General features: G+C 39.5%; 1 protein-coding gene across 5 annotated transcripts in view; it reads left to right on the top strand.

Annotated features, from left to right (window-relative positions):
- Positions 1-13273, top strand: part of aplp2 (amyloid beta (A4) precursor-like protein 2) — a 69850-nt gene that overhangs the window by 32782 nt on the left and 23795 nt on the right. For all 5 annotated transcript variants that reach the window (XM_051957755.1, XM_051957756.1, XM_051957753.1 and 2 more), the window contains exons 2-4: positions 664-837; positions 3221-3350; positions 12630-12742. In XM_051957755.1, the coding sequence (XP_051813715.1) occupies positions 664-837; positions 3221-3350; positions 12630-12742 (417 nt within the window). The remainder of the gene's footprint in view (positions 1-663; positions 838-3220; positions 3351-12629; positions 12743-13273) is intronic.

Here is a 13273-nt window from a genome sequence, read left to right as displayed (position 1 = left end):
ATGTTAAAAATGTTTCTTTAAGAACCGAAGTCCAGCGAAATTCGCTGGACTTTGGTTGATTTTTATGTGAATGTTCTTAAAGAAAATATTAGAAGTTTTACTGATATATGTGTAATCACTTTAGATATTTTTGGGATTTTTTTGGAAGATTTTTATTCATTTCTTTTAAATATTTACAAGAATGTTCTTGCCACATTTGGGGGATTTTTGTTTTTTCAGTAAAACTTTTCAGGGAAACTTTTAAGGAATTATCGGAATTTTCCTATTGAAGGTTTGCAAATTTTCAGAAATTTGGGGAATTTTTTTGGATGAATTCTTAGATTTTTTTCAGACGAGGAAGCAATATTTTTCTCTGCCTTTAAATGAGGACAACAGGAGGCTTAAGCATTAACTCAGCCAAACATTCCTGAGGTGCCTTTAATTCGCCTCCAGTCCAAACTCCTCTGCTCCGAGTGCTGCAGCATCACCACATCTCTTATCTACTGCAGCACAAGCCGCTTTATGTGGTCAGACTTCTGAGTACAGAACTGTTTTTATGAGAAGGGCAAGCGATGCCGACAGTTTCTCAAGTCTGTCAGCCGGAATATTCCCTGGCTTTTACGAGCTCTGTAATAATCGAGTGCATCAACCCACGTTTCTGTCTCCTCCTCTGTCCTCCTGCAGGCGCTAGCAGCCAACGCCGGCACTGGGTTCGCCGTGGCCGAGCCGCAGGTGGCCATGTTCTGCGGAAAGCTCAACATGCACGTCAACATCCAGACCGGCCGCTGGGAGCCCGACCCATCCGGAACCAAGAGCTGCGTAGGAACCAAAGAGGGCGTGCTGCAGTACTGCCAGGAGGTAAGCCAATGAGACACAGATGGACTTCCATCCAGTCAGTCTAGAAGTGATGCAATTCAGGCCAAAAGGTCAGTCAGAAAAGAGCAGAGCTTGGTTTAGTTTTAACGCTCCGAGCCACAAAATCCACCCGCAGGATTGAAAGGCGTGTTGTCTTTTAAAAATTGGTAAATTTAAACCATTTATCAGAGCCAGAAACCGTAAAAATAGAGCGATTCTTGAGAGAAATTAACCAAATTTATGAGTACAATCGCAATATCTCATCACAGTCACTTTATTCTCTCTCTATATGTCATATAAAAATCTGCTAAAAATAAAACATTTGCTTTAACTAGATTCTATAAAAAGCAAATAATTCTGTATTCCTTGGCACAACTGAGAAGCCAGGAGTGACTCAGCTACTATCAACAATCAGCTGAGATATATTCATAGTGTTTTTAGTTAAGCTAGGTTAAATTGCAGGCAAGAGATGGAAAAAGAGGCCATTTTATAAAAAGTAAGTAAAATATCTAGAATATATAAAGCTACCGTGTTTTTTTAGTGTTAGAAAAATACTAGAAATACTGGAAAAAATTCTGATTCTTGTGGTTTTCAAATTTTGTAACACAAATAGTCAAAGAAATTAAACTTTTGTTTGTCTTTGTTTAATTATTTATGGTATTGTAGCATGTCATTTTACACAAAAGGCATTTCTGTGTTCTCACTACCTACAGTCATGGTCGTTTTGTTTCCATAGAAGTGCAGGACTTTATAATGCAGTGAGAAATGAGTCCAGACTGAGGAAAAACTGCTTGATGTTCAGAAAGTTAAAAGTAGATATGAATGTGCAACTTTATTTTTTTTTTGAAAATCATAATTTTATGGCATCTAGTTGAGTCTTATAGTTGAATTTCATTTTAGTCGCACTACTTTTCGAGTTAAACATGCTGATAGGAAGAATTAGAAATGTCATTTACTGAGAATTCAAAGAAGAGTTTGACATTTTCTGGAATCACACACGTTTACTGCCTTGCTGAAAGATGAGAAAATCCGAACCAATCTCATGTCGGTGCAATAAACAAAAAGCAATAAACTCAACAAGCATGATGTGATGTGTTGATTAGAGAACTTTAGCTTCAGCTGATGGGAATATTTTCCAGTCCGGTTGTTTATTTCCAATACAGAGCTTTCCAAAGTAAGCTCTGTATTTATCAGGTAGGCATTATAATTCTCATCTGACTTGTGGCAAGAAAATAAATCCGTTTAGTAGTAAGTTCAAAGTAAATCAATACAATAAAGTTATATTTGAAGCTTTGCAGAGGTATGTAGAGCCACAACAAATGAACTATTGAATAGCATCGGTCTGTTTGGAGTGATTGTTTGGAATCCCCACAATTCAAGGAGCAGTTTAAAGATACTAATACAAGGACAACAACGGCAGCAGCAGCCATTCTGCACGACACAACTTTAATTTATTGCCTTTTCTGTCGTCTTTATGGGCTCACGTTGAGTGCTGCAAAATATTTTCACAAACAAAATTCTTCCAGGCGTTTAGCCAAGGAGTCCTGCTCTTCAAATTTGAATATTTTTGTTTTTCTTTCCTCTTTTATGACACTAAATTGAATTTCTTCTGGGTTGTGGCCAAAACTAAGCATTTGAGGACACAATCATGAGCTTCAGGAAACTTTAATGGACATTTTTAACCATTTTTGTGCATTTTATAGACTGAAAAACTAAAAAGGAAAGCAATTAACAGATTGAAATATGTCAATATTTACTCTTGCAGAACTATTAGTTGGTGAAATTTAGTGTTAAGGACAGTTTTCTAGCTCTGTAGGCTGTGTAGCTGTGGGTTGTATTAAAGGGAGCTGGCTAGCAAGGTGGAAAAAGGCAATTTTCATTTCACTGTGATTTGTCATTAGAGAGGCTTTTGAGCTCGTCCTAACAGACACATATTATTTACAGTATAGTGGGTGGCATTTCAATTACCAGGCCCTGTGACTGTCATTTTCTCTGGCTGCCTTCTGAAATTAAGGACATGTTTTTTTTCCATGGCATGGATATCCTTGCTCTTATTTACTCGTTCCTCCTACTGTGTCTCCAAACCCAGGAGGCTGCTGGTAACACAGTCATGGTTTATTATGCAGCCGTCCAAAAGTGGGGGGAAAAGTAATTTAAAAAACAAAAGCAGGGCTGTAGGTTTTCAGTCTGCTATCCTCAAAAGCTTCAGTTGCATTTTTTTCCTGACATTTTGATGACATTTTGGGAAAAGAGTTGAGCAGATGGCATCTAGAGAGTATAAAGCGTGGATTAAAGCGATCCATTGAAGCTCCTCTTATCGCACCTTCTCGCACGCACAAAACTCCTCTCTCATTATTTGCATCTTCTTCTTCCCCCCCTCCTGTAGATGTACCCGGAGCTCCAAATCACCAACGTGGTGGAGGCCAATCAGCCGATTCGCATCGAGAACTGGTGCAAGAAGGAGAAGAAGGTGTGCAAAGGCCACGCACACATCGTGGTGCCTTACAAATGCTTAGGTAAGCTCTGAGTGGTTCAAGGTCCAGGGGAATCTACACGCGCACACTTAGATGGTTGTAAATGGCCCTTTGCGTCAGGTGATCCGCCAGTGCCAGAGAATGACTGGATTATGATGCATGAGCGCCACAGGCTGAGGTGACGTGGAGCGATATTGGAGTCTGATTCAGTTGACTAATTCTGGCCTTGAGCTGCAGATTGAGCAGATCCAGGCTGGATGGGGAGCTAATGTCTCTGAGAACGGATGGCTAAAGGAGAAGGGGGGGAGGCTATTATTGCTGGGGAGGCTTGTTGAGCAATAAAGCACAATCTTATTTCCCCCCTCAGACAGTGGCTATAAACTCACACAGACACACAGGGTCAGCAGGAGAGGGGGGTTCTTACGAGGAGGCCTCTGCTTTATTACTCCCCGTTTCTCCATCCGCCTGCGCTGTCATACACAACCCTCCGCCTCCTCCGTCTCCTGCAGCATCAGTGTAATCAGCAGTGGCAACATGGCTGTATTCTGCTTTATTAAATGTCAGATATAGCCTGGGAGTTTGTGGGCCACATGCCTCTCAGTCTGCGACTTACAGAGAAGAAAAACCTCAGCCGCTGCCTCTGAGGATTGCAGTAGCGGAGAGTCCCGAAACAAGGCTTCTCCCCGTGTTTGTCGGGGGGGGAAACATCTTCCTCCGTGCTGCAAGACACTTTCCGGCACCCTTCCTCTGTCCAAAAGCCTCTTGCTGATTGAGTTGTGCCGCTTTTTCTGGGATGAAAAAGCCATTAGCAGTTGCACTGGACTGTGAAATGGGCTACAATTCAAGAGCATTTTTGGCAGAGAGGAGGTTTGGAGGGGGGGAAATTCATGGGACGGCAAACACACAACAAGAGTGGCTACTTCTTGGTGGCTGAGATGGGAATACGGATGAGCGCAGGGTCTCCAATATCCCCCTCGATTCGCTCTCAACTTCCATCCAGGAGCCGTTTCTCTCTGCTGCCGTTTCCTCGCTGTGTGTCCAGCTGTTGCACCGATCAACAACCAAAACCGTCTCGTTACGATTCATTTGCACGGCCGCCGTGTAATTAAAACGGTCCCATTAGCTCTTTTTGGAATAATTAAGCAGCTTCGTTGCCTGTTCTTGCAGGTTTCATGTCTTGTGCCCCCCCCGTCAAATTACAGAGGCCTTCTCTGCCGCTCTGCTGGGTTTTGAACCGACAGACCAGAGGAGACAGATGGAGAACGAGAGGTAGACATAAGGAGCTGGCGAGTCACTGGGTTTCTGCTTAATTATGTAATGGAGCATGTTAGGGGGCTTCGTCGGAGGCCTCTGATCAGATGCTACACGCCTCTTTCGCCTCACCTCTCCGGTCCATTATTTGTCGGGTCTTTCTATCAGATCAGATACGATAACGAGCTCCTCTGAATTATTCATTGTTTGTGATGTTCGCGTAATGTTCCAGAGAAATGAACATCAGAGGTTCGGCCTCATATTCGTCAGCGTACTTTAATTATAGCTGAATCAAAAAAAAAATGAAATACTCCAAAGGGAGGTGGGCTATAGCTTGAAGGATATGATTAAAAGGACCAGACCAGCACCCATGTCAAGTTAATAGGTTTATATGAATAATGCAAGTGTGCTAAGGATGGATCTGGTTGTAAAAAGAAGGAGATGGGTTCTGCTGTATCCCATCTCGCCATGCGAAGGCTCACAGCCACAATCCCTCCATGTTTCCTGTCCCCAAACAATGGCTCCGCAAATGAATGAGATTTTTGTTCCATGGCACTCTAATCCCTGCAGCATGATGTCTTTGTCAAATAGCACAGGATTATTTTGGAGACTTTTTTTTTTCGTTATTATGTCTGGATCGGTGAGAACAGTCGGTGGCAGATGTGTGGCTGGAGCGTCTCTTACACAATCATTAAATTGTTGGGGGACAATTTGCTGGGACAACACGGGCTGCTGCAGCTTTCTGCAGAAACACGGCATGTGTGCAAAGACGGTGTTTTGTGCCGCGGGTAAACACGGATTTCACGAGGAGCTTTCAAACGACAAATTTGCATTTCACTCCTCGTTTATGAAACCCAAAACTTCTTTAACCACCTAAACTGCGAGCAGTTCCTGGGTATGTTTCATGCAACTCGACGCATTTTTCCCTCACTGTGGGCTAATTTTTTCACTGAAATATTAAATCCTGCGCTTTTATGGAGACAGAACAATCTCGGCTAGAAGTAGAGAGCACTCAGAAATGTCTTCTGTGCAGTATGACACAGTTAAAAAGGTGTAAATCTTAACATTGTGAATATTAATGATTTTGTTTTAGAAAAAAAACTCAAAAGTGGAATCAACAAGTGCATTAATTCTTTCGTGTTACCAATACTATAAAAAGCAGTGGCTCTGCGTACTATAGATGTTTTACTTTGTACTTGTTTCCTCTCTGCACTGCCTGCAGCTCAGCCGAGAGGTTTCTGAATTTTTAAGTTATTAATTATTTCATGGGTGCACAACTGAGAATTTTTTTTCAACAGAATCTAAATAGTCAGTGATATTTGTTTTGTGATTTATTTAAATTTTTTTGTGAAACGTAAGGGAATGAAGAGAATTTTGATGAAATATCACAATTTTAAATTTAGATTTGTTCGTTTTTTGACAAAACTGCAAGTCACAGATTGGTAGTTGGTTGGTATGTGGCCTCTACATAATAAAGATATTTTACTAGTTAGATTTTTAATTTATTTCTCCTCTCTGCTGTGTGAAAACACATCCTGCAGTTCAGCTGAAAAGTCTGTGACGAAGTCTTTGTCACGCCACTGCTGATCAAGCAGAGTCATTAAAGAGAGAATTGTTTTTTTCTAGAATGTTGTCAGAGCAAGTAGTATATTTTGGCAAATTTTTGAGCGTGACATGCAGAATACATTTTTTAAAATTAAATATCCTAATTTTAAACTTAAATTTGGTTAGGTTTTCTGACAAAACAGCATGTTACAGATGTTTCACCAAAGCACTGTTGAAACGTGGAAAATCGGATGATTCTGACTGTGATAAATGGTGTCATTTTGATGATATTTTTCAAGAAAACTTGCCAGATAGTTCAGATGGTTAAACTCTGTTGCTGTTTCTCATAATCTGCAGTGCACCTCATGGCTTACATGTTTTTCAGGATCATTAAGAGCTTCTCCTCTTTGACCTTTTACTTTATACATCATAGCCTTTTCAGGAACAAAGCATTTTAAGGTCCTCTTTTGGTGGGAAGGTAGATTTCCATAATTGCCCCCAATCATTTGTGGACGTGACACATGCTGAGCTCTTCCTGTTGACCAAGAACAAACAGTGACTCCTCCTCGTATCACCACAGTGATTGTAAATACACTGATAATGGTACAAACTCAGGCTTGTTTCAGAGCGCCACGCCTCTGGCTGTTTGCATTCCTTCACTTCTCCAGAAATGTTTTGCAATGACACATAAAATCTAAAAAAAAAAGAATGACGGCACTCCTTCCTCATGTGTGTGACAGTATTACAAGTTTAGCTCATGTGAAATGTTAAGTAATGGGAACACTTGAGCAACAACACAGTTTTGGTTTAGCCTCTGGTGGAAAACCAGGAACTTTTTCTGGATAAGTTCTGTGTGGAAAATCGGGAGCTAAATGCAAACGCTCTTTCCATTATGCAACATGAACCTCCAGTTATCTCCTGGCTTCAGACGTTTAATCTCGGTGGCAGATCAGGTTTCCTCCACTTCAAACGCACAATCCATGACGGAAATGAAAACAAAATGTTAGCCACGCTGCCAAAAATCAGAGCACAGGACTGGAACTGGGTAGAATATATCACACAATACAACAGCATGTGTGGTGTTAATGTTTTGTTTATTTTTACTCAAAGCAGGAAAAATTCACTGTTTTTAATCATTATCCCAGAAATGCTGATTCTCTACGTACAACCAATAATTTTCATCCATATGCTATTATATGTGTCTCATAATAACATATTAAAAGTGTACAAAACATGTTAATCTCTGTTTTCCGATATTATACTGATTACAAAAGAAATCCAAATAAATTGAGTGCATTGGTGTAGTAAAGTTGAGTGGACAAAACCGTTGTTCATGTTCTAGGTTTTGGGAGATTTTAGGCTCAGATTTAGTTTATTTTGCTGCCTGAATTGTGCGTCTTCGATGTCAGGCTAAAGCACTGTTGAAAAGTTGAAAATCTGATAAATTCTGTCTGTTTTTATAATTTCAGGATCTGATAAATTGTGTCGTTTTGGCTCTTTTTTTCCAAAAGAAAACATGTATTTTAACATTTTAGTGTGCTTTCGATTATATTTTCAGACATTCTATTCACTCCAAGACACTTGGAATGCCATAAATCCAAAAAAAGTGAATTTCTTTCATAAATTTTTCAAATTTCCAAATGCCCACAGCTGTTGCCAACACTGGAAATATGCCCAAAATATGTTAATCATGTATTTTCAGATATTAGACTGACTTAAAATAAAATCGAATTAAATTAAGTGTATCTATATAGCAAGTCGTAAATGACCAGAGTTCACCAAACTGCTGCTCCTGTTATAATTTTTTGGAGATTCAGCATAGTTTTCAGTCTGAATGGCACATAATAGAAGTTAGGCTAAAGCACAGTTGAAAAGTTGAAAATCCGACAAACTCTCTCCGTTTTTACAGTTTCTGACTACTATTTAAAAAAAACATGCATTTTAATCTTTTAGTGAGTTCTGGGTTGCATTGTCAGATATTATATTTACTTCAACAAAGTTGGAAAGCCATAAAATCATAAAAAAAAGTGGAATTTGTTTCATTCATTTTTAAATTTTTCCAAATGCCCACACCTGTTACTGACACTGAAAATCAAAATGGAGGCTCTAGATACTCTAGAAAGATAAAACCATATCCAACAAGAAAATCACTCAGAGCGCAGTACTCCAAGACTGCTCAGTCATATCAGATCCAACAGATGAAATCTTGAAAAAAATTGTGGCAGTAATCACATCACTATAGAATGTGGCCATTTAATATCGATGTACCCACAAACTAAATGACATGGGCTGAGCCCAGGTGTGTGTTATGTATGTGTACGTTATGTACGGACACTGAATCGCCTGACCTAAATATGTAGTGGACTGTGGGGATTGATGGGACTCTGAAACACCACAACAATTTAATCAATTGTTTCTTGCGTCATTTCTGATCAATAAGTCCTGATAAGTCCACCGTGGTCGTTTTGTAGTAAAATCACAATCATGTGATCATCAGCAGGCAGCTGACGTAGTGTTCACTTGTTGCCATAGTGACAAGTGCTGCGACCTTGCAATGATACAGAAATCTTTAACAAATCCACATCGCTGCCAAAATCTTATCAGTTAGTCCTTGTGTCATTTCTGACCTTCCCTGAAAATTTAATCCAAATCCATATGTTCGTTTTTGAGTAGTGTTGTGCACAGACAGACGGACAAATAAATGTATACTGATCGTCACATAACTCTGCTCTTCCTTTGTGGTGTAAAAAGCAAGACAGATGTGTAAAATGAGTATGTTTAAACTAAATAATGACATTAAAACACTAAAAAGCAAGACAAAACACAATAAGAACTTGTCCGCCTAAATTTTAAAATCTAATATTCAAATATTTAGACTATTAAGAGGCCTTATTTCAATTAATTCCTGCAGACTTCATCTGAAGAGCCCTTTAAACCAGATATTTGAAACTCTATTTACCATCTTCTGGTACTAAAGCTTCGTGGTTCTTTGCTTGCACAGTTTTCTACCCTTCATGTGCCTCACACGCCTGTGGTGTCTCCTCTCCAAGGATTCGACAGCGTTAGCGGGACAATCTGATAGAGGGAAGGTTAGAGGGAAGGTGGGGATGAATAGAGCAGGTGGAGGGGAGGTCACCGGCTACACAAACCGGTCTACACAACAGCACACAGAGCGGCGAGTGTGGCGCAGCTGCTCTCCAAACACCACCATCCATCACCCGCCGCAGGCTGCGTGAAACCCATTCCACCGGAGAAACCTCTGAGAGCAAGAGGACGAGACGGATAGAAATGAAATGAACAGAAAGTGAGTGGATGGCATCCGGTGTGCAGGATGTGGAGCTCATGTTGCTTTTTCTCGCTCACTTCCTGTTTTCCTGCATGCTGAGAGGAGGGAGGAGTCAGCAGAGTGTTAAAATAAATACATAGAGAAGCAATAAAACCGTGCAGAATGACGGTAAAGTGAGCAAATGTCACACATTCAGAAAAATATTATCAGCAACATCCACTCGAATACGAGACATAAAGGCACTCAACATGCAGAATGGCCACTTTCTGGTTTTATTATTATATGTTAAAGCATCATCTCGTCAAAATGAAGCTAATTTTAACTGCTTAATCGTATATTTATATGCGTGTGTGCTCAGAAACAACAGCTGTGAGATACATAAATAAAAGCTGCTCTGCAAAATGTGGTGCATTGGAGGTAGCAGAAGAAGTGTTTAGTCTTAAATCTGATGAATCCTGAGCAGTTTCTGGGTGTTTTTCCTCACCGTGGATTCATTTTTCACTGCAATATAAAGTCCTGCACCTCTACGGAAACACAACAACCAAGATTAGAAGGAGAGAGAACTCGGAAGTGTATTCAGTGCAGTTTGACACTGTTATAAATCATTAAATTAAAAAAAAAAACCAAAAGCTGCATTTGTTTACTTATTTCACCAAAACTGTATAAATGTGAAGTTTACATGTATACGTGTTTACAAATATACACAGCCTGCAGTTCAACCGAACTCAGTTTTTATATAAATCCAACGTTTTTCGTATGTGCTTGTTGGTCACAGCAAAGTTAGTAAAGATTTTTTTATTTATTGAATTATTATTATTATTATTATTATTATTATTTATTTTTTTCAGAATCTGTTTTCTGTAAATGGCTTGTTTTGTTGAATTTTTAAATGACTCCTGTATAGTAAAGTGATTTTGATGAACTATCGCGATGATAAATTTAGATCTGGTTAATTTTTATGACAGAAAATGGTCCGTCACAGATGAGTAGTTCAAGGACCACCGGAAAGTAGAAAATCTGATAGTTTTTTCTTGTTGTACAGTTTCTGCTTCAGATAAATGGTGTCAGTTTTGTTGTTTCTTTTTTTAAGTTCTTTGACGGAAACAGCACAACCATGACTAGAGGTAGAACAAACTCACAACAATATGACACAGTTATAACACCATAAATTATTAAACAAAGAAAAAAGAAAGGGAAATAAAAATTGAATTTATTTGATTATTTATTTTGAAGATAAAAAAAGAAGGAATCAACACGTACAACAAGCACCCAAAGCTGTTACCAACACTGAAAAAAATATGGTAACTCTACATATTATAGCTATTTTCTGACTTACATTTCAAAATGTATTTCTACCCATGTCTCCTCTCTGCTCTGTGCAAACACTGCCTGTACTTCAGCTGAAAACTCCCAGAATTTTTGCAACATCACAGTTGGTCACAGCAGAGTCATTAATGGCTTGAAAGTTGTGTCAAAAAATGCAGAATATTTAATTTTTTAATAAAATCTTGTTAGAGCACATTTTATTTTTTGGGAAATTTATAAACGAGACACATAGAATGAAGTAATTTTCAAGACATTTTATGATTTCAAAATTTTAAACTAAGACGAAATGGCTTGTTACAGATTAGTATTTTAGAAAAGTTGAAAATTTAGCTGTGATTTATCAGTGTCTGATGCTGATAAATGGCGTAATACTGGTGATTTTTTTTGTGGGGTTGGTGCTGAGAAGCAGAAAATTGTTTGTATTTTAAAGAATCTGGTTTGAGTAAAGCATGTTTCTGGGGAAAATATTTAAATGAGACCTGTAGAATAAAATGATTTTGATGAAATATCATGATTTTAAACTTGCATGTGGTTACATTTTCTGACAAAACAGGATGTCACAGATTAGAAGTTGAAAAACTGTGGGAGCATTTAATACCTTTTTGTGATTCTTTTGTGTCTGACATGGAAAAATTAAGTCAGTTTGGTGATTTTTTTGTTTTGTTTGTCGTTTTGGTTTTGTGATCAGAAAATATCAGTTTCCTAGAAACCAAGGGGAGTGTTTTGTAATTCGAAACCCAGTGTATTTTATTTAGAATCTTGTAAAACAGAAGAAGCAGTAATTGTTTGATTACCTGATTATCAACACTGTTTAATAATGCCGTGTTTGGATACCATAGGAACCTGTATTTCTGTACAGTACTTGTGTTAATGTACTTTTCAGCATTGTGCTGCAGACAGGCATCAGAGGGTGTGGGGGGGGGTCGGTTGTTACTGTACCTCCTGGGCGGAGATGAGAAGCAGCTGCTGAGTCCTCTTCTATTTCCAGCTCTCTCCTCTTCCTATCCTACCCTCTCATTTTCCAAAACACTGCTTTTTCGGCCCCGGCCTGCCTGCCTCGCCTCTGCTCCGGCGGCTCTGCCTCGGGCCGAGGTTAAGGCGGACCGCTAAATGAGCAGTTACAGGACAGCTCCCAGCCTCCGTCGAGAAAACCTCCAGACCCTCATTTGTGTGCTTCCAGTCCGCCCACTCTTCAGCGACTCTGATCTCAACCCGGGCTTTGCTCTAAACCTCCTTCTCATCCCTCCCTCTCTCCTTCTTTCTCTTCCCTCCGCCTGGCTTTTCCATCTGTTTCTGACTCTACCTGAGCACCTTGACGCTCTGCCAGCCTATCAGCGGCCGCCGTCCTTTTTAATCTCTCTCCTGACCCCTGCACCACATTCTTAGATGTTCAACTATTCACAAGATGCCTTGTCAAGCCATCCGTTTCCCCCCAGGTCTGCTTTCTGTCAACTCGCTCTGTGAATAACACATCCCCGAGTTGAATTCATCAAGCAAATGATATCATTGACTCACAGGAAGAGTCTGGACCACCTTAAAAGAGTCACAGTGTGAAACCTGATTTTCCCCACTGCCATTTTGATTGCAGGATTAAAGATGCAGCTATAGAAGAGAGATGAATCCCTTTTCAGCTTCAGCGCAGACAGATGTTCAAGTGTCAAATGCCCTCTCTGTTATACCACTGTAATGAAACGTAAAGGAGCAGGCAGCTATGAATTATTGAATCCTGCCTTTTTTTTTTAACTCATCTCATCTGCGATTCCTTTTCAGTCTCACCATGTGATTTATTGTTTCTAACTCTGGCTGTGTTTCTGAGCAGTGATATGGCTTTTTTCCCCCTTTTTTAGGGACAGATTGGTAGTGTGACTATGTGACTAACAGGCGTATTGTGATTTCTCTTTTTTTTCTTACAGTGGGTGAGTTTGTGAGTGACGTCCTTCTGGTTCCAGAAAAGTGCAAGTTCTTCCACAAGGAGCGTATGGACATGTGCGTCAGCCACCAGCAGTGGCACGGTGTGGCCAAAGAGGTAAGGAACAAGTTACTTCATAGGAAACAGTGGGAGGCCCTATCTCACAGATAGCAATAGTCTAAATCTGTCTTCTCCGTGTGTTTAATAGCCTGCAGTTCAGCTGAAAAGTTCCTGAATTTTTGTGGTATGATTTTTGGGTGCAGGTGAGTCACTCATGTCTTCACTGATGTGACAGAGAGAGCAGGATTTTCTTAAAAATATAACATGGTTAAGGCAAGTAGGGCAGATTTTTAAGTAAAATATCTACATTTTTATTACATTTCATTTTAGATTTGGTCCGTTTTTTTTTTTTGTTTGTTTTTGACAAAATGCCACAGATTAACAGTTCAGGGTGTATTTGATTTGGTTTAGGAGATATTTATTTCAAATATGTAAAGTGCCAACTACACTGCTTGCAGTTCAGCTGAAAAATTCCCAAATTTTTGTGGTTTGATTTTTTTGGTGCAGATGAGTCGCTAATGTCTTCACAGTTGTGCCAAAAAAAACAGAATTTATTAATTTTTTTTAATAATCTCTGGTTAAAGCAAG

The sequence above is a fragment of the Acanthochromis polyacanthus genome, chromosome 13 (assembly GCF_021347895.1).
Source record: "Acanthochromis polyacanthus isolate Apoly-LR-REF ecotype Palm Island chromosome 13, KAUST_Apoly_ChrSc, whole genome shotgun sequence".
In the NCBI taxonomy this organism is placed as follows: domain Eukaryota; kingdom Metazoa; phylum Chordata; class Actinopteri; family Pomacentridae; genus Acanthochromis; species Acanthochromis polyacanthus.
Note: the sequence above shows the minus strand (reverse complement) of the source record. Positions and strands in the feature narration are given on the sequence as shown.